This window comes from Microtus pennsylvanicus, chromosome 10 (assembly GCF_037038515.1).
Source record: "Microtus pennsylvanicus isolate mMicPen1 chromosome 10, mMicPen1.hap1, whole genome shotgun sequence".
Lineage (NCBI taxonomy): Eukaryota > Metazoa > Chordata > Mammalia > Rodentia > Cricetidae > Microtus > Microtus pennsylvanicus.
This window is the reverse complement of record NC_134588.1, coordinates 81,585,277-81,612,387: the sequence shown is the minus strand read 5'-3', so window position 1 is coordinate 81,612,387 and position 27,111 is coordinate 81,585,277. Positions and strand designations below refer to the sequence as shown.

At 40.7% G+C, this 27,111-nt stretch overlaps 2 protein-coding genes and 1 non-coding gene across 3 annotated transcripts in view; 1 reads left to right on the top strand and 2 right to left on the bottom strand.

The window, feature by feature from the left end:
• Nucleotides 1–787: 787 nt before the first annotated feature.
• LOC142858875 (mitochondrial import inner membrane translocase subunit Tim23) lies at nucleotides 788–21,878 on the bottom strand. The gene is made up of 7 exons (XM_075988774.1): nucleotides 21,625–21,878; nucleotides 19,450–19,508; nucleotides 16,659–16,752; nucleotides 16,396–16,480; nucleotides 14,152–14,210; nucleotides 11,736–11,846; nucleotides 788–1,299 (listed from the first exon to the last, which is right to left on the bottom strand). The coding sequence occupies exons 1-7, from the start codon at nucleotides 21,728–21,730 to the stop codon at nucleotides 1,184–1,186; spliced, it is 630 nt and encodes a 209-aa protein (XP_075844889.1). The 5' UTR covers nucleotides 21,731–21,878; the 3' UTR covers nucleotides 788–1,183.
• Nucleotides 14,701–14,897, bottom strand: LOC142859295 (small nucleolar RNA SNORA74). Its single transcript, XR_012912196.1, has one exon. It is a non-coding gene; the product is annotated as a small nucleolar RNA SNORA74 (small nucleolar RNA).
• Nucleotides 21,879–21,921: 43 nt separating the features above from the next.
• Nucleotides 21,922–27,111, top strand: part of Parg (poly(ADP-ribose) glycohydrolase) — a 104,195-nt gene continuing 99,005 nt past the window's right edge. Inside the window, exon 1 of the mRNA XM_075988771.1 lies at nucleotides 21,922–22,437. Within this exon, the coding sequence (XP_075844886.1) occupies nucleotides 22,218–22,437 (220 nt within the window). The 5' untranslated portion in view covers nucleotides 21,922–22,217. The remainder of the gene's footprint in view (nucleotides 22,438–27,111) is intronic.

Below are 27,111 nucleotides of genomic sequence, written 5' to 3'. Positions count from 1 at the left end.
TGGTAAGGATGCAATAAACAGCATCACTATACACAAGGAGCTTATGAGCCCTATCATTTTCAGCCTTTCCCTAACAAACAACATATATATTTATTTAAAAGCACACTTGCATACAACAGTGCAATCTGGCCACTGGTTTAGTACTTCAAAAAGGTCCTAGTGTATTTTTCTCAACCATGTAGCCAGAGGTTACTTAGTATTTATCACGGTATGTGCCCTGCAGCGTAGTTATGTGATTGTCGCTTTTCCACTTTAGTTTTCCCAGGCTTCTTAGAAAACTTCCAGCCCTTAAATATTTATTCCCCAAGAGTTACCCCAAGAGTGAAGGTCAGCTGTTGGGACAGAGTGTTCTTTCTAGCATACCACTCTAATGATTAACTTAAAGTATCTTGAGGTTGTTTAATGTCAGCTAGGTTGGGAGAAAATCTCACTTTAGCTGTCAGTAGCCCTTCATTTCACCAGAAACACAAAGACACATTGTTTTGGGCCAATTCTAGCAGGAAAAAAGGCTGTCGCTTTAGACTCCAGCAGTTATCTGTGCATGTGTGTTCTCTTGCCAGATGTCGACAGTGGGGTCTTTCTCAGGTACTCTTTACCTTAGGTACCCGGAGCCAAATCTCACTTGAACCTAGCTAGTCAGCTTGTTCCAAGGATCCTGTCACTGCCTCCTGAGCACTGGGGTTGGTCATAGGCAGGCTGCCAGACCTGCTGGGGATCCAAACTCAGGTCTTCACACCTGTGCAGCAAGTGATTTTCCCAATAAGCCATCTCCTTTCACAATTATGACTTTGGTTCTATTTTCACCCTTTATTTGGAATACAGGGCAACATTCGCTTTAGATTTTTAACTGATAAACATGGTGATAAAAGCACTGAAAATAAGCACAGCCTGGATTTGGAGAGTAAGTGGCTTTCCAATTTGGGGGCAGGAGAGAAACAGGTGTAAGACCATCTCCAAAGGAGAAGAGAACACATACTCAGTGAGCCACCAAAGGGTTTGGCTTCCACTCACTAAGGGCACGCAGTGCAGTCCAGGCTAACCATCCATGATCTTTGTCACAGCAAATCAGAGTCTCCAATTGTTCAAAGTAATTGTAGTACAAGAGAGAAAGCTACTCCAGACTGACTTATTAGTCTGTCTGGATGACTGGAAATGTCCCCCGGATCCTGAGGTGGCAAGGTCTTCAGAGTGATTGTTGGAGCAGGGACCCTTTCATGTGCTCCCAGTTGTGATACAGCGCATAGAGACTGGTGAGTGTCAGTCCTGCCAGGCCACCGCGTGCCATTCCTCGAAGACCACCTGGGGAGAGGAGGAAAACAACCTTATATATTTCATGTCCTAGCATCAAGGGTTAGAAAAATGTAATAAATAAAAGCGGGATAAAGTGCAGTAAAATATAAAGCTATCATGGAGAAACTCTTTTAAACACTCTACTCCAAGCAGGAGTAAAGTTTTAAGCCATTACTAAATTCAGGATACAACTTCCCAAATCACACAATACATCTTTTGTATTTTAGAATTGATGACTTGTTCATACTTTTCATGATTTGTACCCAGGATCCTCAAGACTGACGATGTGCTTTCCAATCCAGCCCGTAACCACGGGAATTCAAACACATCAGTCATTCCGTCTCCTCGTTAGAGTTTACGTTGTCACAAGCACCACCACTGGATCTAAGACTGTAAACAAGGTGAACAGCCTATGTGGAAACTGTATCGTCAGCATTTGGACTCTGGACAGGTCCTTAAATATTTGAGGACTCAAGCAGTAGTGATAAAAATAAGCTTTGAGCCCACACACAGGGACAACCCCCCCTCTTGCACTGATGTGTCAATCTCATTAACCTAAGCACTGACCATAAAAGACTAGTTGAGAAAGAATTCAGGATTAGACTTTTTTGAGCTATTTGTACTTGTCAACAAAGTTTTCATGTCGGGGGAAAAATCATCATAAGCATTTAGTCTGAAATGCAGAAATAAAGCTTCAGTTGTTTGAAAATATCCCTCAAATCTATTAAGAGAAAGTGACTCATAAGTTTCTTAAAAATAGGAAATGACCCAATAATTCAGGATTATATAACTTTTATATAGTAAAGAGAAGAAACAGCACCAGAATGGGGTTTCCCAAAGACACTTAAAGAGACCAAGGCATGGTGCAGCTCCACAATAACTAGATACCACAAATTTCAGGGAGCTTACAGGTGTCTGTGTGAGTCATGTCTTAAGAAGATAAGGTGAGGGGGCCCAGGGAGATGGCTCAGTGAGCTTTAAAAGCACCTGACTTGAATTTGGTTTTCAGAGCCCACATGGTGGGAAAAAACTGCTGCAAACTGTTCTTTGACCTCCACATGTGCCTTGGCACCAAAAAATAGAAATAGTAGAGGAGCTCAACAACAGTCAACTCTATAATTTCAGCGACAATTTGGTTCAGTTAGAACGGCAGAACTAACCCTCTTTCTCTGAGCCTACCAGATGGCCTCAGCTGATAGAGGGCTACTCCCCTCCAGAGTCTCTGGTCTGAAGGCTATGATAGCTGACCTACTTAGACTGTCAGGCTTCCATTGAAATGCTTGAAATGTCCCCCCCTTAAAGCTGCCGTCAAATGTGTGGGAGGGATTAAAAAGCAAGACAAAGTTTCACAAAAATCAAAGTAAATGGGGGAAGGGAGGTGGAAAGATGGCTTATTAACCTGGGTTCAATTTCCAGCACCCACATGGTGGCTCATAGCCATCTTAGGCACCAGGCACACACACATGGTTCACATGCACACATGCAGGTACAATACCCATACACAAAAATAGTTAAAATTGTCAAGTAAAGGGAGACATTTCTAAATTCCCATCTCTGCCATCTTGTATTTGGATTGTAACACTGAAGTTGAACGTACAACCATTCAGCGTGGTTTAGAATCTATAAAATTTGGAAAATAACATACTTATCTTGTCAACTTAATCCACTTAGCTTAATAAGGACCAATGTTGTGTCTTTGACTAATAAATTAAGAAAAAGCTGTAGAGCTGGACACTAACTTTTATTAGAACAAAATCATATAATGGAAATACACACATAGAAAAATAAAGGTATCTACAAGAAAAAACAGTTATTAGATCTAAATTTGGGTTTAATGAAGGCTCTCTAAGTAGGCAACCAAAATACAAACCTCAAAACCCCACTCAAAATCAAAATAAAGCAAAGGTGCTCTTCCCAATTAGTAGAGAAATGATAAAGGGCAGGTAATGGAAAGTAACTACACTACTTCATATAACCAAACATTTAATTCTGTACAAGTTGCCTCCCAACACCCCCCAAGGCCTTTTTGATCCAAAAGGTTGTCTATTCACTTAGTGCTGGGGTGTAGCTGCATACATGGCCAGCCACTGGTCTGGAAAAAAACCACTATAAATCATTTCTGACAATTGACTGTGTGCTCTTAAGAACACAGTTTCTGAGTGACCTCTGTGCAAGAGATTCCACATTATTTCTCAAATTTAAAACAACAATCTTCCCTGGGAATGTTCTTAGTTTATATATTAGGGACTACAAAACTTCAATGGGACCTATAAATCTTTAAGATCTTTGGATACCAATGCACAATAAGTGTGCCTTAAAAATAACCGATTCCTCAGAAAACATTCATTTTCTAACAAAAAACAAAAGTTTAGTCCAAACTAATAACATTCATTCTTTAAAGGTAGGGGGAAAAAACCTAAGAGGACAGCAAACACAGGCAGCATGCATGAGTCACACACCCAACCCTAGCTTAAGAGCTGTCTTTTATCACACATACCAGACTAGGCTGGCCTCAAACTCAAGAGATCTGCCAGTTTATGGCTCCCAAATGCTGTGGTTCAGGCCATACACCACCACACATAGCTCCCCAAGTTCTAATTTTTAACACTTTAAATTTTGGGTTTTACCAAATGGCTGCTAAAAAAAAAAAAAAAAACAACAACAATAACAAACTAAGGGACCTCTATTTTAGACTTTTTTAAAACTGAGAAGCTGTCTAGCTCAGACCAGGAAGACAACAAAGTAAACAATTCCATTGTTCAATGAAGTAAAACAAACATGAAGATTTGTGTTTCATTTACTTCCCATCTTCTGACCACTTCTTACCCAGTTCTTCTGAAGAGACAGGAAAACATGGGTCAGAACACTTAAGTGCCTTGTTTCTGGGATACAGAACTGGTTAACAGCAGAGCTAATTCATTAAAATGTCAATTTATAACAAAGAATTGTAACTCTCTCTTTAACAGGCAGATAGTAAAAAATTTTAGGCTCTGAAGGGCAAAGGCCATTCATTATATAGGTACTTTAACATCAATTTAAAACGTGATTTTTTTTTTTGGTTTTTTTCGAGACAGGGTTTCTCTGTGGCTTTGGAGCCTGTCCTGGAACTAGCTCTGTAGACCAGGCTGGTCTCGAACTCACAGAGATCCGTCTGCCTCTGCCTCCCAAGTGCTTGGGATTAAAGGTGTGCGCCACCATCGCCCGGCTAAAATGTGATTATTTTTAAAAAAGGTAAACGTCATGTGCATTGATGTACAACTCCCCTGAAACTGGAGTTGCAGACAATTATAAGCAGCCATGTGGGTGCTGGGAATTGAACCTGGGTCCTATGGAAAAACAGCCAGAGCTCTTAATGGCTCACCGCGGAGCCAGCTCTCCAGCCCTGGTGAAACAGTTTTAGCTGATTCCTGCTTTAAAGGAACAAAATTAATTTACATGCATTTTTTTGGCTTTTGGAAGTTTCATTTAAAATACTCATTTTAAAAACTGGTAAAGAAGGCTGGGGGTATAGTTCAACTCACAAAGTGCTTGCCTAGCAGCAGCATCAATAAAGCCATGGGTTCCATATCCAATACCATATACAATTAGTACGGTGTACATGCCTATAATCTCAGCATTCTAGTAGTTGAAGAAAACCAGCAGTTCAATGCCATCCATCCTTGGTTACATAGGAAGTATGGGGTTAGCCTGGTCTACAGGAGATCTTTTCACTTGCCTCCCACCAGAAATTGGCTCAGTGGAGAAGTCAATGCTTACCATGTACAAGTACTAGGGACAATCTCCAGCATAGAAAAAGTAAATAAAATTGTGGGGCATGCATATAGTATACAGCTCAATGATAATAAACATTTGCATAGTTTTTAAAATAAGTTTATTTTAAATTGTGTATGTGCACATGCATACCCAGAGTATAGTATCCTAGCCCATGTAGGTACCCTCAGAGGCCAGAGGGTCACCCTGAAACTAGAATTACAGGCAATTGTAAAACACCCAAGGCAGGTGCTAGGAACTGAACCCAGGCTCTCTGCCATAGTGGTCTATTCACTCACTCATTCATTCATTCATTCATTCATTTATTTATTATGTATACAATATTCTGTCTGTATGTCTGCAGGCCAGAAGAGGGCACCAGACCTCATTCCAGATGGTTGTGAGCCACCATGTGGTTGCCGGGAATTGAACTCAGGACCTTTGGAAGAGCAGGCAATGCTCTTAACCACTGAGCCATTTCTCCATCCCTGCCATAGTGGTCTTAACTGCTGAGCCGTTTCTCTTGCCCCATATCGTGTTACTTAATACAATATCCACATCTGGAATTTTTTCACCTTGCAAAACAAAGTATTAAAAGAGTAACTCCTCATTTCCTGCCCCTTTACTGTTTTATTTCAATGATTTTGACTATTCTTCGTAGGTAACTTATTAAATAGAGCCACCCAATATTTGTCCTTTTGTGATTGTCTTACCTTAATTAGTACAATGTTCTTAATTCATCCACGCTATTGTCTATGTCAGCATTCCCTTGCTTTTCAAAGGCTTACTACAGTTCATTGTCTTTTGAGAATTGTGAATGTTATAAACATGGGTATACGAAACAATACTCAAATACAAATAAGGGTCAAAAAGATACCTCAACAGGTAGAGGTGTTTGCTTCTGAGCCTGACAACTAAAAATCGATTCTCAGGACTCAAATGATAGAAAGAGAAAAAGCCAATTTCCCGAAGTCATCTTCTGACCTCCGAGTGCTTAGGTATATACACACAGAGAAAATAAATACACAAATCAAAGTCCAAAAGTTAGATAAAAACTGTTTGGGTAAAGAGAAACCATCAAATTCTGCTAGGACACAGAAGAGGAATATTCACTGAGCAATATGTTCTGTAAGATCTATCACAATCTTTAATTAAGCAATACATTTACTTATTGGATGCAGATGTGCATGTGCTATGGTTTGTGTGTCGGTCAAAGGGGAAATTTGTAGGAGCTAGTTTTCTCCTTCACTATGTATGTCCCAGAGATTCAATTTAGGTCACTGGGTTTAGCAGCAAATGCCTTTGCCTACTGAGCTAGGTTGTGGTCCTGCCCTATAATCTTTAAAATGGTTAAATATCACATCCAGATTCAATAGATGAATTCACTATTAATGCATTTCTGTTTGAACAGATTAAATAACAACATATGTTCTACATTTAGGCCTCTGAAAGGTACCTTTGTTTATATGATTGCTTTACTGTGCACGATACACTACTTTGAGTTCTAGTTCATTCATTTCAAATATCAAGTCGTACTTTACTCCACACACATAAAGCTTCAAAAGAATTATAGAATTCCATGTCTTCCTGAGATGTGTGCGAATAGGAGCAGCTTTCTATATTCAAAATAGATTGTTTTACACACACAGATACACAAACAGAGCTCCTGGGGGGCCGGGAGATACAACTCAGTTGGCAGTGTAGTTAGTTGCCTAGACTATGAAACCTTGAGTTCACTCCCTAGTACCCCATAAGTTGGGTACAGTAGCACATTTCTCTAATCCAAGCTTATAACCAGCATTACACCTCCCAAAGGCCTGGGATTTCCAGCGCTGGGATCGCATGTACAAACCACACTAGGCTTTAAATAAGTAAAAATAGGAGCTCACACAAAACTCAAGACCAGTGTTACTACTCATGACACATAGAGCTCAGAGTGAGTAGGAGGTACTTCCTAGTCCAAAGGGAGGGGGTGTGGAAGCTCCAAGTCACCCACATACGGTCTTTATCTTCTCAAACAAGGTAGAACACCATGCTATTTCCTGTTTACTGGTAACCTTAAACCTAAAAATGTACCAAATTTGCTTTAAGACAAATACTATGTCAAGTGACAAGAATTGCCAATTGTGAAACTGAGCAACTGCAATTGTGGAACAGTTGATAATATCTGCTGACCAAAAATGTCAACATCAGTTCACATTGAAGTCACTACAACAAGAGTTTAATTTCTGATTAAACTCAGGAGGACAGACCGACCACAGGAACAAACTTTGTGTGGCAGAAAACACACAGAACTTTAACTTCTTAGATTCAAGGACTCGACACTCAGTGTAAAAACACTTATAGTGTAAATTATTATGGAACCCCTAGAGCAGAAGGAAAAACTCAAGCTAAGCATGGTGACACGGGCCTGAAAACCTAGCACCTGGGAAGCAGAGGCTAGAGGATCAGGAGGTCAAGTCTATCTTTGGATACAGAGTGAGCTGGTACCGGCTTTGGCTACAAGAGATACAGTTTCAAAAAGATTGGGGGGGGGGGTGTTCATAACTTTAACCTAGTCTAATGTTTGTGCTATTTTTTCCTAAAGGATGGGAGTTAGATTCCATGTAACACAAGAAAGCATTCAATAATGATCACATTCTACCATGATAACAGCTAATTCGCTATCAACAAGCACACATCTTAGAGTGAGCTTGTACTTGAGAAATAAGGCCCAAGAAGCCAAAGAAGTCAACGAAGAGTGAGTCTGCTTTCTTTGCTAATGCCTTCTGTTAGTCTTAGCTTTCCATAACAATGTCAGTTCATAAAGTAACATTAGTGAAAGGATATTCAAAGTCAGTTCCTCAAATTTAGAAGTATCAGGGTTACCATTAGTTAATGGTTCTCTTTACCAATATCAAACTAGACGTGAGACCTACAGAATTCAAATGCACACTCCAAAGTACCCCTGAATGACCTCTTCCATTACTGTCGTTTTAAAGTATCAAATTAAAAAGATTTTTTTTCCCCCGAGGAACTGGAAATTGAACCTAGAGTCTCATGAATGACAGGCAAGCATTCTACCCATGAGTGATAACCTGATCCTATCTTTACTTTTTGAAATAAAGAAATTGTCCAGGCTGGCCTTGACAATCTCAGTGCCCTGAGATAGATAGTAGTTGAACAGAAATGTCTCAAGCCCGGCTTAAAAGTAGGCAAAATTTCACATATCATATGTAATATGTAATAGGTAAAAGGCTAATCGCCATAATGTTGAAAATTAATTGAAGGCACACCCAGTAGGAAAGAAGAAAGAGCGTCAGGGAAATTACAATGGTAATAAATAACAGAAGTTGCTCAATCTTACCACCAACTAGGGAAAAACAGTGAGACACAAGACACTATTTTTGGCTTACATGTGGGGAGTTCCCGTAAGTCTTGAAGCCAGCCTCGTTCACAGAGCTAGACATTGTCTTGAAACTAAACCCAACAAAAACTATCTTTCACCAGTTTACATTCATTTCAAAGCAATGGTAGGGCTGGAGACATGGCTTAATGTTTAAGAACACTTGTAGTTCTTCCAGAGGATGGAGTTCGACTCCCGCCGTCTACAGCAGGCAGCCACAACCACCTGTAACTCCAGCTTTAGGGGTTTTAACACCTAGAGTGTCTTCCATATGCCCATGCAGGCATTTACATAGTATACATTAACTAAAATAATAAAAATAAAGCTTAAAATGGGTAGATGATACTTCAAACTGATAATGGTACATAAACTCTTCAAAGGTCACTTTGGCAATAGCTATTATCACTTTTAATATACAGATGTTTTTCTTAAGTAATCTGGCATTCAGCAATTTACCCTGCAGGACAGAACTTTCATGTGCTACAGTGTTTAAGGGAGGTCTCAAGAAAGCCACATATAAACAAAAACAGATGAGAATTTGTAAAAAATAAATAAATAAATAAAAATTGGAAAGAGCATGTGAAGAAAAGGGCACATGAAAAATAAAGACCCTTAAATGAGAAGTAAAAGTCAGATGAAAGAATGGTCTACTCTGGAGTCTTCAAAGTATCAAGAGATCAAATCAGGTAGAAGAGTGAGCCTCAAGGGTCAGTTAACGGCTAAGAATTAACCGGACTTCTAAGTCTTGGCTTCTAAATGGTATTCCCATTTCATCATAAACTTGAATGTGCCTATTTTAACTTGCAGAATTAAGTGTTCACCTTTTTCCCAAGTAGTTTATAATCTACCAGACATTAATTAGGATTTATAAAAACTTTCACAAGATCTGAACAGGGTTCTACTATACAACTCACTCCGCTAAATAAAAGCAATGTCTACAGGAAAGTTGCCCAAATGACCAAGAATCACTGGGAGACATAAAATGAGACAAAACATCACTTTTCTAAAAGGACGTATGGAGTCAAAAACAGTTGACATACTTTATTGAGATTTCTCTTGCCTTAAAGAGACTATATACATATAAGGTACGGTGCTGAGCAAGCCAGAATATGTGCCACTCAAAATCACACTGTGATGGTTAATTTTTTCTGTCAATTTGACTGATTCTAAGGGCATTGCAGAGGATTAACTGAAGAGGAAAATTCTATCCTGAAGGAAAGTGGCACCATCCCACAGGCAGGAAGCTAGACAAAATAAAAGGAGAAAAGGAGAAAACCAGTTGTTTGCCACTGTTCTTTTGTTCCTGGCAAGCTATAACATGAACTGCTCTGCTGCTACAGGCCTTACCCACTCAGCAACATTCAATCCAAATAAACACTCCCTCCTTCACGTTGTTTTTGTCAGACATTTCAGGCAGCAAAGCAAGCCAACTAATAATACAATTTTTTTTACCATGTTACAAACTAGATTTTTATTTGCTTTGCTTTTTGACAATGTCTTGAGGCAAGCTTGATCCCAAATTCCCCACACAGCTAAAAATGACCTTGAACTTTTGATTCTCCACCTCGAGTACTTTGATTACACTTGTATACGACATCCGGTTTTATGCAGCACTGAAAATCTGACCCAGCAAAAGTTCATGTATGCTAGGCAAGTATTCAGACAATTAAGTTACACTTCCAGCATAATCCAACCGTCTTTAATATGTGCCTTTCCGGGCTGGAGAGATGGCTCAGTGGTTAAGAGCATTGCCTGCTCTTCCAAAGGTCATGAGTTCAATTCCCAGCAACCACATGGTGGCTCACAACCATCAGTAATGAGGTTTGGTGCCCTCTTCTGGCCTGCAGACACACACACAGACAGAATATTGTATACATAATAAATAAATAAATATTAAAAAAAAATATGTGCCTTTCCCTCACGTCTTCATCAGTTGTGAAGTTTATCGTCTGTCATTTGAGTTGAGGCTAATATCATAAACCTTAAACATCATTAGTAGTATTCTTTAACTACTTTGACTTTACTTATTTATCTAATTGGGTTTTTTGAGACAAGGTTTCTCTGTGTAGCATTGGAGCCTGTCCAGGCACTCACACAGCAGACCAGGCTGGCCTTGAACTCAGAGAGGTCCATCTTCCTCTGCCTCCCCGGTGTTGGGATTAAAGGTGTGCGCCAACACCGCCCAGATCTACTTTGACTTTATGCTTCTACCTTCTAACCACATTCCTATCAACCTCCCACAGCATGACTATAATAATTCTTCCACTGATTGTATACTAGTGCTTTGCTTGCATGTGAGTACACACATGACATGTAAGCAGTAACTACAGAGGACTGGCTGTGTTACAGATGGCTGTGAGCCACTTGTGGGAGCTGACACTCAAACCCAGGTCCTTTGGAAGAGCAGTCAAGTGTCAAGTCATCTCTCCAGACCAATTCTAGTTATTCTTTATTCAAACATCTCTCATGACTTTTAACCTAAATTATGGCTTCCTATGTTCCAAACCTAAAACTCTCTTGCAGACTTGGGTCCTACACCTTTCTCATGGTCATGTGACTAAGAGATACATCTGAAATTCAGTCGATTTTTCAGGCCCAGCTCAACTATTACCCCTTCCTTTTTTAAAAATTTCCATTATTACTCCATCCAAGAAACAATGTGGCACAGAAAAAAAAAAAAAAGAAGCAAAAAGCAATGGGACTTTTGAGTCAGATTAGGATTTGCTTTGCGTACATCATAAAAGAAAGGCAGCAGGTAAGACAGCTTATCTTGCCTTAATTTAACCTTGTTTACAGAAAAAGGTACTGTGATCTTACTCTCTTCAGGTTTGTAAATTAGATGACTTACAAACAGAACCCTTCATTATCTGATGGGAGACAGATGCAGAAAGGAGGAGATTTAGAAGCACAATATAAGATGGATGTCACGAAGAAATGCTCAGTTAAACAGTATGGCAGTCATAAAAGGACAAATACTGTAGTGTTCCACTACAGGTACAATTACGAGTAACAAAGGTAGAGTATGAGATTGCCAGGAGTTGGCGAGGGACAAATACTGAGCATAGTATAGCACAGCCTGTAAATCTAGTACTCAGGAGGGTAAGGCAGGATGGTAAGTTCGAGGTCAGTTTACAAGGTGAAACCAACAAAAAAGAAACCAACAAGAAAACAACAAAACCCTTAATAACCGTAAGGTTAGTGTACTAGGTTGCATTGTAAACAAACACATACACACATTTATATTACACATAATTTTCTCTGAATATTATAGATGAAAACAAATTTCACTTCTTCATTCAGTACTGCCTACCTGTACATTTATACAACATTCCCGTCATGGTTCCGGCTGCTATTGTGTTGAGGTCATCTTCTGCACCCCGTGTTTTCTCAATGATAACACCAAATGCACTATAGAGCAAGGCTACAGCAGAAACAGATCAGTGGTAAAAGTTAACACGATAATCATAGTAGGTATGCACACCCAAACACATACATCACTGGATCACTGCTTCTAATAGAAAAAAAAAAATCTAAAAACAAAATGTCCCCCAAAAACATCTGCATCACTGCACTGATCCAGACAAGAACTTTCCATAATACAGAAGACCACAGTGACAGCTATGACTATGCCAGCAATGGTGGTGCACTTTTAATCCCAGAACTAGGGAGGCAGAAGTACATGGATCTCTTGTGTTCAAAGACAGCCTGAACTATGAAGCAAGTTCTAGGATAGCCAGGGTTACACAGAGAAATCCTGTCTCAAAAACAAAAACAAACAAAAAAGCCAGGAAGACCTACATTCACTGATACATAAAGCTGGCACATATATATAGTAGCACACAACTGACCGATTATACAAAAATGTAGAATAAATGCTATTTTTAGAAAATATTACTGTAGAGTCCAAGAAAAATATTTCAAAATTTTACTTATGCTCTACCTCAAGTAGCTGTTATATTTTTTTTAATTAAAACACTTATATGTTTCTATTATAGGAAAACAATACAGCCAACAGTGACACATCTTTAATCCTAGCACTTATGAGGCAGAGGAAGGCAGATCTCCATGAGTTAGAGGCCAGCCTAGTCTACATGCCACGTCCTAGTCCACCCAGTAAAATTCTGTCACCTGCTTCCCAAATGAACAAAAACCTCGCATACAAGATCAATAAAAGAATTTGAGGTCTGACTTCCACATGCTACAAAACCCTTAAGTTTTACAGTACTTTCATCCAAACCCTTACATGTACTTTACCTACATTTATCAGGCACAATGCTATAACACATCCTTACCATGTTTCAAAATCATTGCTACATGGGTAGTATACATACTCCTTTAATACCAAAGGAGTATACTTACTAAAGGCAGAGACAGGTAAATCTCTTGTGTTCCGGCTAGCATCAATAACACTAAAGAGAGATCCTGGCTCAAAACAAACCTAGTTATACTTGCCTTTCCAACAATCCATCAAACACAGTCTTACCCTTTGCCTGTTGTGCAACTTCTCTCTACTTTTATGAAAGCTGTCTTTTTGTTAAGCATATTCAACTGAAACTGATCATGTAATACCATTGTGACTAGTCATATGACATTACAATTGAAAAACAGTAACCAAGAGAATGACCATCTATTCCATTTTGTCTAGGAACGTGGGGTTTTATCGAATGTAGAATTTTCAGTGCTAAAAACGAGAAAGTTGTTGTAATACAGGCATGGACTGCTGAGTTTCCCAAGTATATAAGCAACTACAAAAGAGCAGAGGACCATGACTTGTGTGTGTAAGCAGATATCTCATTGTTGTAGACATAAGCAGAACATCAAAGCTGCCATCTGTCAGAATAAAAAGTGTGAATTTGGCTTTATGGTGTCAAAATGTACTGCTTCCAAATACCATAGTCAAGGTTAGAATCTTAACTTGGTTACAATGTTACAAGGTTACAATGGAGGCCTTTTGTGTTTTCAACAATCTTGTTTGCAACAAGTAGGAAGAGCACCGTAAGGTCAGCTTGTCTGTACACTATAAACCTCAGATGGTAAGGCATATGGGCCACAGGTAATTTTAAGTCACCAGCAATCAAAAGAACAAACTACTCATAATTAACAGGTAATGAAGGCACCAGGCTCTGACTAAGCAGCACTAAATTACCCCCCCTGTAACTGAGACTGCTTTCCTTATCTACAAAGGCTTACTGCAGCCCTGCCATTCAGGTTCTGGAATCTACAGGTCACTCAACAGGCTATTAGGAAACAAAGCAAAAGGTCTGTGCAGATCTGTCACGTCTCACTGCAGGACTTCGAGCCTTTCTTAGCAGGTACAACCCTATGCCTTGGACATCATTCAGTTTAAAACAGGGTTTTACTTAGCACACTATTTAGACAAGTAAAGCAGCACTTACAAATCTTTTCACAGATGATAGCTACAATAATTACCAGAGTGGATTTAAATGTTAATTGTTTAGCCTAGAACCAAAATTTTGGGTGACTACACATTCTTTCTTTGCGGTGGTGAAGTGTTTGCCTAGCATGCATGCAGCCCTGGATATGCAGTATCCCGAGTGCATACCTGTAATTTCAAAACTTGGAAGGAGGACCAGGAGGATCAGAATTCCAAGTTTATCCTCAACTATATAACAAGGTTGAGACTTGTTATATAGACAAGTTTCAGACTCAGCCACATGATACCTTGTCTCAAAACAAAAGATTCATTGAACAAGATTTATACTTACCCAGGGAACCTAGAGTATTAGCCCAAAGTGCCCCTTGCCTAGTCACCATATTCAAAATCCTACCAAGAAAGAACGAGAAAAAAAATGTATTTAGGATCATTATTTCTCTAGATCATTATATTCGCTATTATGGTATTTATAAATCATAATAGTAACTATTTAAAACACCTAGACCCAAGCCTCACTGTTTTTGTAACTTTAAGGTCCATATTAATATTACCTAAGATTTTAATAAAAATGGCTGTTACTTTACATAAATGAGCACTCTGGGCAATGACTAAAGGAAAGTCCTGTAAGTAAAGATATAAAGTTATTCAAGACAGATTAAATACAAAGGCTTTGAATTACAGCCTGAAATGCATTTTACAAACTGATCTATGTAAAACTAAACTGTCACTGAAACTGTGACAAGGGTTTGATTTTCTCTTGGGAAAGAGAATATATTTTCAGAATATCAAGTAGAATCAAGGGAAAGGACAGGAGTGTATACAATGCAAAGCCAACTTGAAGAGAGGGAACGGCTTCATTCCCAGAATACATGGAGAAAGTATTGTCTGCTCCCGCACTAGAACTAAGCAGTCAAAATGAATGCTTAGCACACTCTCAAGGAAGCATAGTTGCGTCTTATACCAGAGTCACAGCCCACCAGAACAGCAATGCAGCAACCAGGTGAAGACCACACATTACTCTCCCAGCAGTGTAACACCATCACAGGAATGTGTCTGCGATGGCTGACTACTACTGGAACTGACAGACTATAACCACAAACAGTAAGAATTCAAAGATCCATAGCAATAAAAATGTGTTCACTTTCAAAATGTTATTTAGAATGGCTATGGAGAAATGTATTTTCTAATTAGTTAGATATTTACTAACACATTGTAAGTTTAGTATATAATCTATAACAAGCTTAAAAACTATTAATTTTCATTACTACACTGGTACATTTCCATTTAGTGAGTCTTTACCTAGTTCTCACTTCTATCATCTCTCCACAACTCTGCAAGGCAGAAAGTAGAGAAGTTTATTCAAAATCACAAAATCCTAAGTCATTAAACTAGGATTCTGAAGCTATACACACACAATGTTCTTGGCTGTAAATTTTACCTTTTTTCTACTATTAAATGCTGTTTTCCAATATGGGAAGACAAGAAAGATCATATTGTTATTGTTTTCAAAATTGAAGTACAGTATCTTTTTCTAAGAAATTTCTTACTTCTAAATTCATATATAACATTGGTTGGGGATTTGTTTTAAAACAATACAAGAGAAGAACTGGGTATGACTGGCCATGGCTGACGGTATCACACTATTTTGGCTTGTTAATGCAGGGATTTAAGCAGTGAGAGGAACAGGAAAAATGCTGGTGCCTTTAAGGTCTCCTAGGTCTAACTCCAGCACGGCTGCTGCCATCTTTTGGCAGAGCACTACACTGGCAAGCCGGAGTTCAGTAATGGGCAGGCGAAGCTGGCTCAATGGATGTAACAGGGACAGCTCCTGAGAAGAGACACCTTAGGGCTTACCTATGGCCTTTACATGCACCCACCCCCATCCACATGGACACATGGACAGACAGACAGACAGACAGACACACACACAACCTTGAAGATCTAGAAATTTTATTTAAGAGTTTCAGAATTGAAGCATGTCAACAAGGAGCTAATAAAGCTAGGTATGGCTTTAATTTCATCAAGTATTCTACTGCTACAGTACCCTCCCTCCCCCATCAGACTTCCCAATTAGCAACTCAACAATTTAAAAAACATGCCATACAAGTTTGGAAAACAGAAAACACATGTGAGCCAAGAAACCAGGTTGGGGTAGTCCAGCTGAATGAAGACACCATCTCAAAATTCACTCTTCTGAAAAGCACACAGAAATCTGGTTTCTTATATTTTAGAAAGATAAAACCAAACCAACTATAAAAAGTGGGAGGAAGTTAATTCTCTAAGCATTTTATTTTATTTTTTTAAAGATTTATTTATTATGTATACAGAATTCTGCCTGCATGTATGCCTGCACACCAGAAGAGGGCACCAGATTTCATCACAGATGTTGTGAGCCACCATGTGGTTGGTGGGAATTGAATTCAGGATCTCTGGAGGAATAGCCAGTGCTCTTAACCTCTGAGCTATCTCTCCAGCCCTCTCTAAGCATTTTATTAACACAGGGTGGTAACCACTGAACAACAAAGCAGAAGCTAATATGCAAACATCAATTCATCAAAAGATTTCATAGACTTACTGTACATTTCTTGGTTTGGACCAGGCCATGCTCTGGGTTTCCTTCAATCCTAGCCGAAGACCGTTCATGGCCCCAAATGCAGCCCCTGAATCATAACAATTCAGCCCAAAGGAAAAAAAAAAAGGCTTTATGTTTCTGGTTTGTTTTTTATATAATAAAAACTGTGATACATTTTAAGTTGAAAACAATATTCTAGTTATTTTTCACATTAAGGACCATTAACTACTTGGATATAAGGACATTAAAAGATATATACTACCCACCTGTCATGCAACATCCTCCAATGGTAAAGAAAGCTAGCTCAAATCTGCCTCGGGTTTTGTTAGCGCCAGTTGGCAAAATGAACTCATCAGTATCCTATAGGGTAAAAAGGAAAACCAAATGAGTGCCCCCTGAAGACAGCACTTGGACAGCTATTGTATTCTAATAAAGCTTGCCTGAGGATCAGAAAAGTAAAATAGCCACACTGGCCAGCACAGACCAGGTAGTGGTGACACACACTTTTAATTAGCTTGCCATAGAAACCTGGTGGCAGTGGTGCACAACCTTAATCCCAGAAGTAGAGAAAAATATAAGATGGGAGGAGAGAGATCTCAGTCTCATTCTGAGATTCCTGGAGGCAGGATCGCCATTTTTGGACTGAGGTTGAGATTAAGAGGCCATAACTGGATGTTTTGTTTTTCTGGTCTTTAGGTTAAACCCCAACATCTGTCTCTGAATTTTTATGAATCATGCTTCAAGCTGTAACTTTCTTCCTACTTTTCTCTTTCAGATTTAGGCAGTCTCATTATGTAGCCTAGGCTGGCCTGAAACTTACAATTATTCCCACCACAGCCTTCCAAATGCTTGAATTACAGGTTCTTCAACATTTCAAAGTAGTTTTAAAATAAGTAAACAATTAAATTAATCCAAACTCAGCTATCATATTCAAACAAAACGAAAACTGTCTGCACTAATAGCCAGCCCATAAATCATAAGTGATGATATGGCTATTCTTGGTTGTCAACTGACTACACCCGGAATTAACTAAAACCCAAGCGGATGGGTATACCTGGGAGGGATTTTTTTTTCTTAATTAAATCATTTGAAGTGGGAAGACCCACTTTTAATCTGGGTCACACCTTCTGGTGGCAGCCTATGTTAAGGACATGCATTTTTTGATATATATGAAGTGGCATCTCATTTGTGATTACATTTAATTGGACATTTGTATGGTTTCATGAAAACATCTATTCCAACCCAATGCAATTTTATAACTCATTTCTTTTATCTTAAATGTAAGAATTTTAAGTCCTCTATTCAGTGCTTTACAAATATTTTCTCCCAGTTTCCAGGCTACCCTGTCATTTTTCCTTTCTTCTGCCTTTCCATTCTTTTTCTTTTTAGTTATCTACAAGTAGTCCTCACTGACCTGGAACGCTTTACACTAAATGAAAAGGAACTATTTTCCTTATTCTACTTTTGGAGTGTTCATTGCTACTGTATAGAATCAGGACTAATTTATGTCTCTAGCTCTCACATTCTACAACTATGCTAAATTCATTTATTAATTTTAATAGATTTGCTTGTTTTTCTTTAAATTACTGTAGTTAAGAATCTTGCATTATTTGCAAACAGTTTTGATTCTTTCTCATTCTAGATAACATTTCTTTCCTTTTGGGCTTTTCCCGATAGGGCATCTCTGTGTAGTCCGGGATGTCCTAGAATGCACTCTATGGACCAAGTTTGCCTTGAACTCAAGAGACCCACCTGCCTCTTACTTCCCCGTGCTGAGACTAAAGGCATACACCACCACTTCGTGCCCCCCCCCCTTTTTTTTTGAAAAGACAAGGTCTTATTATATAGGTAGCTTCAACCAGCTCTGTCTGACTCCCAAGTACTGGAATTAAAGGTACACACAGCAAGGCTGGCCAGAATCTGCTTCTTTTGTTGTGCTGGCTAGACAATTCTGAGGGTAAGTAAAGACAGTGAACATGCTTGTATTGTTCCTGATCCTCAGGAGTAAAGAGAGTGGACATGCCTGTATTGTTCCTGATCCTCTGGAGTAAAGAGAGTGGACATGCCTGTATTGTCCCTGATCTCCTGACCTTGAAGAATTTACCCATTCTTTCTTTTTTTTTTTAATATACTAAGTATGGCATTACATTAGATATTCTATAAATGCCATTTAACAGGAAACACTATAGAAAATTTATTTTTAGATGTTAAATCAACTTCAGTTCCCTGAAAGATCCAAACACTGGTCTTTCAACTTTTGGTAATTAGTTCAGGACCTTGATACTTCAAATTAAACTTTAGAAACAAAGATTACACTGGGCGGTGACAGCGGTGATGCACACCTTTAGTCCCAGAATTCAGGAGGCAGAGGCAGATGAGATCTTTGAGTTCAAGGGTGGTTTCTATTGTAGAATAATCTTTTCATACACTGTGAAGATGTGTCATTCTGGTTGGTTTATAAAGAGCTGAACAGCCAACAGCTAGGCAGGATTTTCAGGCACAGAGGATGCTGGGAAGAAGGGTAGAATCACGAAGAGATGCAGAAAAAGCGTTACATGTAGGAGATGAAGTAACAAGCCATGAGCCACATGGCAACACATAAAGTAATAGAAACGGGTTAATTTAAGTTATAAGAACATGTTAGAAACAAGCCTAAGCTATTGGCCAAGCTTCCATAACTAATAATAATCTCTGTGTGGTTATTTGGAAGCTGGCTGGTGAGAAAGACTCCCTACAAACTTCCTCTACAGAATGATTTTCAGGACAACTAGGGTTACACAGAGAATCCTTGTCTCAAAAAAACAAAAAAGGAAAAAAAAACCCCAAAAAATAAAGATTACTTTTACTATGATTCTTTTCACTACACAAAACAGACACCTTAGGAGAACCACCAATGGTTTCAGGAAGAAGCACAAGACAAACCCGAGTCTGTGGTGAGGAGGAGTGCACGGAGACTGGAAGACCGCCCTCCAGGAGTACCTCCTGCTCGTCAGCACTAAGCGCGACCTTGGTGGTAGAGTAGGGCACCAAATCAAACCAGTAAAACCTCTATCTTACCTGAACAAGATAGCGTGGATCCACATTTAAATACGGAGACAGGGGGTTCATACCAGTTACTAGAGAAAAAACAAAATGTCATATCACACAAAATTCCTTAAACTATTTCCTATAGGATTGATTCAGCTGATTGTTACATTTCTTGAAATTCAATAAAAGTGAAATTGTCTTGAGGAACTATTCCTTGCACTGATGACCTACACTTTCCTAAGGCATTGGCACTGACAGGTCAGATCATCACACTCCCAGAAAATTAGCTTAGGTTGTTATGTTTTGGTTTATTTTTATTTATTTATTTAAAAAAAAAAACATGTACTCATTTCCTTATGAGTTTGTGTGTCTGTGTGTGCTGGAGTGCATATGGTCCATCTGGAGCCCCTTCCTTCTACCCATCTGCTTCTAGGGATCCAACTCACGTCACCAGGCTCAGTAGAAAGTGCCCATACCCACTTGCTCTCCCAGATCATGCATAAAAGTAGTTTCTTTAACTAGCAAGACGATCAAGCAAATTGCAAAAGAGTTATCAGTCTCTCAGGGAAACAGTGGTAGGGCTGGCGTTTTTGATTGTGGATAAGTCCATCAAGTCAGCGCCTTCAGATCACACTATTGACAATTCTGCTCTTAGTCACCACGGGGAGAAAGCTTATGGAAAATACAAACTTTCAGAGGGTTAAACTTTAACTCTACCAACTTTGGGGGAAAAAGGTAGCAAGAAAAATTAATTTTCACAGATTTAAAATCTAGTATTTGAGTCCTTCTGTATCTCAGTTGATTGCTCACAGATGTAAGCACTCACCATGACTGCCCACCAGGTCGAAGTCCTGTTACTCCAGTCTTTCCATTGTCACACTAGCTTCCTAGTGCAAGCATCACACCTCACTCATACCAACGCTTCTTAACTTACTTTCTCCTACCCTCTCAACTCACTCTGTGGATGCTAGGAAATCAGCCCTAATGGCTTCCATCCACACTTTGGATCAAATACAATCTCCTTACCCCTGCTTCTAAGCGCTTCTCTTTACTGCTTTTTCCTGCCTCTCTGCTTTTACACTCTTTTATCACTTTACTCCCTTGGAAAGCTAAAGACACATGGACCCAACATGAGTTCAAGTAACCCATCAAGTTTGTCCCATCTCTCAAACATTTGTTGCTAAATTCAGGTCGCAGCTCAAATGTCAACTCCCAAGTTGTTTTCTTGATCTGTTCTCAAATAGCCTCCTCCCACAATCATCTCAAGGTCTTATTTCCTTCATGATATCTATCACGAACGGCCATCTTTTTATGTTATCTGGCTCACCTCAGCAGTATTTACACACACACACACACACACACACACACGCACGCACGCACGCACGCACGCACGCAGCAATTACCTTGTCACATTAAGCAGTGCCCTCTACTCTACACAGAGAAAACCTACGACACACACCAATTGCGTTCTGGACTCAGTGTAGACAGTAGACATTAAAAACAAAGGGCTTTCTTTATGTTCTTAAGTATAAAGGATTTTGAGAAATACTACAAGGATTAGCAAGAAGAAACACCCACTTTAAGAAAAGACTACTCACAACTCCCTGTTATCTTCAGGCCCAAGTTTTATATATCCAGCTCAATTTCTGAAATTATCAAACCTTAAAAGCTTTAAATACGTACTTATGGGAATGATATCCATACCTCTGTAGCTTTGCATTTGCTTACTTCCCTTCCAAAATTTGGTTGGCTTCTTTCTTGTTTATAAATCTCTTAAAGTTTAGCTCATTTCCCAGCTCCTCCTGGTTCCCTGGATTGTCTCAAAAAGAGGGTTCTCGCCTAACGTTATTTAGATTTTAGAAATATTTTTAGAGACCATGTGAAAAAAATTAACTATGGGCTTGTTATATGAAATATGATTATTTCCAGAACTAGGAACACAGGAAAGCGTGCGACGAGAGAAAAGAAGGGACAAGGGTGCTAAAGGAAGACATTTTGTGTGTCCTCCCGAAACTAGGACAATAAACGAGCTTCCGGTGATTCGTGCCACTCACCCCCAACTCCTAAATTCGCTCAGTCTTGAAACCCCATCCCTGTCGGCGAACCCTGTGAATGCGAGCAGGAAAAGCAACAAGGACCGGGGCAAATTTCTAGTTGTCCCAGGACGCTGTCAGAGAGGGTAGCAAAGGCAGGCCCGATACTCACGCGGAACGCCGGCCAAATCGGCGTGCGAGTAACCCGCTCCTCCCGCTCCGAAGAAGCCGGCCAACCCGCCGGTGGTTTTGTTGCCACTTCCCCCGCCACCCTCCATGACGTCGCAGCAAACTGCGGTGGGCTTCCCACCACCACCTCAGGCCGGGGTTGTGTGCTCGGCAGTGGTCCCCACAGCAACAGCGGGAAGACCCGCGTTGCTACTGCCACCTTCACACGCTGACCTTCCGGGCGCCGGTTCCCGTGAAGCACCACGTTTCCGCTTTGCGGCCGTGTACGACCCGGAAGTCCGGCGCGCGGGAGGGACGACTGCTTTCCGGTGGTGGGAAAGTGAGCCGGAGCCCTAACCCGAGTGGAAGCGGCGCGTCTGGGGCAGGTGGGCTCCCTGCCACCGAGCGGAGGCGAGCGGCTGCGCAGGGAAGGGCTGGCACGGAGGCCCAAGGAGCAGCAACCGCAGGAGCCGGCCGTCGCAGAGTGGGAATGGTGCGGGGGGCGCCGAGAAGGAGGCGCAGTCCGTCCCCGTCAGGGTTAGTGAATGAGGCTCTCCGCCCGGGCCGGCCCGGGGACAGTGCGCTGCGGGTCCCAGCATGAGTGCGGGCCCCGGCTGTGAGCCCTGCACCAAGCGGCCCCGCTGGGACGCCGCTGGAACCTCCGCGTCGGCTGCCTCGGACTCCCGGAGCTTCCCCGGCAGGCAGAGGCGCGTTCTCGATCCCGAGGACGCCCCCGTACAGTTCAGGGTCCCACCGTCTTCGCCAGCCTGCGTCCCGGGGCGGGCGGGACCGCATAGAGGCAACGCCACTTCATTTGGTATGTAGGGAAAATAAATCAATCTTTGTCCTTGTTTCATGTCAGTCTGAGGGCCATGGGACTTCTGTCTCTCTTATCTAATCACCACTCTGATGCCCCCTTATTCAATCACTAGAAGCCACTTGTAGGGGAGAGGAGCTACAGTTTCTAGCGACATTTGTGGTGTGGAAAACTTGGGGCCAGTTGCTAACCGGGTGGACCGCACCTGTATGTTTTCCTCAGCTTGGACAGAGAGTGTCTAGTTGTGTGCATGAAGCAGAAGGGCGCTTCAGTCTCCAGAACACATAACGAAAGCTGTTGCAATTTGCACGGTCAAGTGCAAGTGCCATCTCCCAGAGTGCAGAGCAGTTAGTCTTAGCTTGCTGGCATTGTACTTGTCTCTGGCTCACGATGTTGATCATGAACTTGGTCTCTGCCTTCCTACTCGAAATCTATGAAGTCAGATCAACAATGGCACACGTCCAATATGTGTAACAAAGAGTCATGGGTTTACTTGTTCGTGAGGGCGCGATTGTTTTGGTAGGAGTTAAGTGTGGTAACCTAGTTAGGAGATCAAAGGGAGTAGTCCAGATGATTTGGTGTTTACTATGAGTACTAGACACCGTGATAAAGAATAATAAAGCAGTATTTCAGAAATGCAGCTGATGCATAGAATAAATGGTGAAAGAGTGAGAGATGAGCTGTGGAGATACAGGAAAAAAGTGATCCTACTACTCAGAAGTATAGACACTACTGTGGACTTTACTAAGGACTTTAAAGTTTATGTTTTCACGGTAGTTAGAGGCCCTAAACAGTGTGTGTCTGTGTGTGGGGGACTCTAGATTAAACTTGTTTCTAGAACCCGCAATATAGTTGGTTGGTGTATAGAAAATGGAAAAGAAAAATTGCTTGAAATCCCACGACTTAAGGAGTTGGTCTAGATGATTTGCACTTAGACTATGACACAGGCAGTAGAGCAGTTCTTGGCATAAAAATAATAACAGGAGGGCTGGAGAGATGGCTCAGCCGTTAAAGGCTAGGCTCACAACCATAAATATAAAAAAATAATAACAGGAGCTCCAAGTATGGTATAGAGCATGCAAAAAAATAGAGAAAGATGACCAAGGGGAGGCTTAAGCACAGTGCGTAGGAGGAGAAAAAGTCTAGCTTGTGTTCTTTAACCCAGAGCCAACAACATTGCAGAAAGACCCACAGTGTATGGGGCTGAGCAGTCATCAGGGCAAATAGTGTACATTGTCTGTCTTGGGACCTCTAGGGAGCAGACTTGAATCAACCTTTTTGGATTTTTTTGCTTTTGTTTTGTTTTGTTTTGTTTTGTGTGTGTGTGTGTGTGTGTGTGTGTGTGTGTGTGTGTGTGTTTGTGAAACAAGATCTCACTGTGTAGTCCTGAGTTAGTCTGGAGCTCAGAGAGAATTGCCTGTCACTGCCTTCCAAATACAAAAATTAAAGGTACTTAATCAAGTACATTCCTGCCTCTGGCTTGCCCCAAGTCTTGAAATCATAGGACGTGCAGTATAAGTAGAGAGAGGAAGTGTAACAGTGTAAGTAGAAGGGACAGCATACCTAAATACTGTTCGAACTGGAACACGGGGTTGCAGAAGATTAGATGAGCTTTACTGTGGATAAACTGAAGTGCCATTTTAAGGAATTTTTTTAAACTTCATTCTGTATTTAATAGGCCTCCTGGAAGCTTTTAAATAAGAGAATACATTTGGTTAATGTTTTAGAAAGATGGGTTAAGCAGTAGCTTTTTGACTTTTTAAACTTCAGGCTGCTGTGTGCATATTTTTCTGGAACACAGTAATATCTGTAATGAATAAAAAAAAAAGTAAGGTGTGGTGGAAGAGAAAGTTTCTTATAGCATGAGGGAGCGCATTGTCAGAGGCAGGGACATGACCAGAGGGAGCTGGGTCCTGTGGGGGATATGGAGGGGAGAGAGGGGAAACCAGGGACAGCAGACAGGAGGCCAGAGGTCCAAAAGTGGGTGGGTAACCAAAATGCCTGGATTATGTAGGAAGAGCCTCTGGGAAATGGGCAGCCCAGTGACTGGGCTGCAGAGTTTAGAATATAGGACAGGGTGTGCCAGCCATACCTTGTAACAGGTAGGGACTGAGGGATGCTGGGAGAACCTGGCTGCCATGTCCAGTTTTGATATATTAAATGGGAACCTCAGCCTTTTGTCTTGAGTTTTTAAAGTTGGCATATATGCCATGTTTATGATTGAAATGTTTCATGAAATAGCATCCTTACATGTGTAATGCCTTCTTCCATCTTCCTTCTTTTCTTTCATCTTTTCTTTTCTTTTTTCCAGGACATGGATTTTCTGATTAGCCCTGTCTGTCCTGGAACTTACTGGATAGACCAGGCTGGCCTTGAACTCACAGAGATCCCCCTGCTTCTGTCTCCTAAGTGCAGGGATTAAAGGCGCCCAACTCAATATATTCTTATATTGTCTATTGTTTTTTTTTTTAAAAAAAAATGCTTGCCACTTTTAGTTTGTAAAATGTTGGGTTAAAGAATGTCCAGACTGTAAACAGAGACCAGTTTTAGAAAATACATAACTGGCTGGGCGGTGGTGGTGCACCCCTTTAATCCCAGCACTCGGGAGGCAGAGGTAGGCGGATGTCTGTGAGTTCAAGGCCAGCCTGATCTACAAGAGCTAGTTCCAGGACAGGCTTCAAAAAGCTACAGAGAAACCCTGTCTCAAAAAACCGAAGGAAAAAGAAAATACAGAACAGTTGCCCCATAAGTGAAGTACTCAATGATATGAGAGGGGATGATGGACTGTAAATCTAGGACGTAGAGAACTTGCTCTAAAGGAGTGGGAACTGAAGATGAGCTATAGATAATGACTCTGACTTCTGTGACTACATAGTACGTGGTCCCGCTGACTTTATCTGCATGCTTACTGGGGGACGTTGGGGCTACCAACCTTTTCTCAATTGATTGGACTTTAAATTTTCTTCCAAAGAGAAATCAAGTTAATATTCCCATGGATGGTGTTTTCTGTATACCTGTCACAGAGCATCAGTGAACAGAATGTTCAAAGTCTAAATTTTAATCTTTCAACCGTTGTTACAAGTTTTAGAATTTTTTTAAAGAATTATTTATTATGTATACAGGGTTCTTCCTGCACACATTCCTGCAGGCCAGAAGAGGGCACCAGATCTCATTACAGATAGTTGTGAGCCACCATGTTGTTGCTGGGAATTGAACTCAGAACCTCTGGAAGAACAGTCAGTGCTCTTAACCTTTACAGCCGAAGTTTTAGAATTTTTTTCTGTCGGTTGGTATTTAAGGTTTTTTTACATATAGCTATCCTAGAAGTGGGTAGAGAAATGCTTATTCTGTACCTTTTTATCTTCTCGGACACATTTCTTATATTGGCTGAAATCTGTAAATCTCGGTCCACGTAGGCAGAACTCAGCATGGTGTTTACACTCGACTTACCCCAGTTGTGTTGTGATAGGAGACTTTCTGGAAGAGAGGTGCTCCATGAAAATGCAGGTGAATTTGACTGTATTTTATGCCCTTTGCTGACTCTGTTTTCGCTGAGTAGATGACCTCATTGAAGTACAGTCGTTCCTGCAAGATGAAAGTCAGTGTGAATGGTGTGAAGCTGGAGTAATCCAGAACCTCTTATGTCAGTTGCAAGAGAGATTGGGTTTAACTGTTGGGAGAGAGTGTATTTGTTGAATAAGTCTTTGTAGGCTAGGCACAATGTTTTCTCTTACTTTTGTGTTCTTACTGGTACATATACTCCTCAGAATAGACAACTGTATTTTCTAGGTAAGGAAACAGACTCCAAGAACTGAAATAACTTGACCAAGATAATGCTGGTAGATAAGTTCTGGATAATCGGAACTGAAAGGGCTCATTGTATATCTTTAAGGTTACTGTTGCTTTGATGAGACACCATGACCAAAAGCTAGGGAGGAAACGGTTTATGTGGCTTACTTATACTTTCACATCTTAGTTCATCATTGAAGGAAGTCAGAGCAGGAGCTCAAACAGCAGGAACCTGGAGGCAGGAGCTGATGCAGGGGCCATGAAGGGTGCTGCTTACTTACTGACTTGCTTACTTACCATAGCTTACTCAGCCTGATTTCTTAGAAAACGAAGGATCACCAGCCCAGGGATGGCATCACCCACAATGGCCTGGGCCCTCCTGCATCAATCATTAATTAAGAAAATACCATACGGGCTTACCTGCAGCCTGAGCTTATGGAAGCGTTTCCTCAAGTGTGGCTTGCGGCCCCCTTTTTCCAGATGAAGTTTGTCTCTAGCTGTGTCACGTTGACATGAAACTGGATAACTATAGATAACTAGATGTCCATGTCTTTTTTTGTCCCCTGTTTGCTATGGTTATTTCTAGTAAAATGAAAGAAAAGCAACATTTTGTGCTTCCTTAAGTAGAAGAAGGAGTAAGTTGTTTTTTGTTTGTTTGTGTGTTTGTTTTTTGTTTCTCAAGACAGGGTTTCTTTGTGTAGCCCTGGCTGTCCTGGAACTTACTCTGTGTACTAGACTGGCCTTGAACTCAGATCTGCCTACTCTGCCTCCTGAGTGCTGGCATTAAAGGTGTATACCACTCCTACCACCGTCCAGCTTGGATTAAGCTCTTAACAGTCCTGTGATGTGTTGGAAAAGAAACTTAGCAGCCAGTGGTAGTATTGA

Coding starts and splice junctions, on each gene's coding strand:
- LOC142858875 (XM_075988774.1), bottom strand. CDS start 21,730: ATGGAGGGTGGCGGGGGAAGTGGCAACAAAACCACCGGCGGGTTGGCC. Junction 19,509..21,624: donor CGATTTGGCCGGCGTTCCGC/GTGAGTATCGGG, acceptor TTTTTTCTCTAG/TAACTGGTATGAACCCCCTG. Junction 1,300..11,735: donor AATGTTGTATAAATGTACAG/GTAGGCAGTACT, acceptor TCCTCTCCCCAG/GTGGTCTTCGAGGAATGGCA.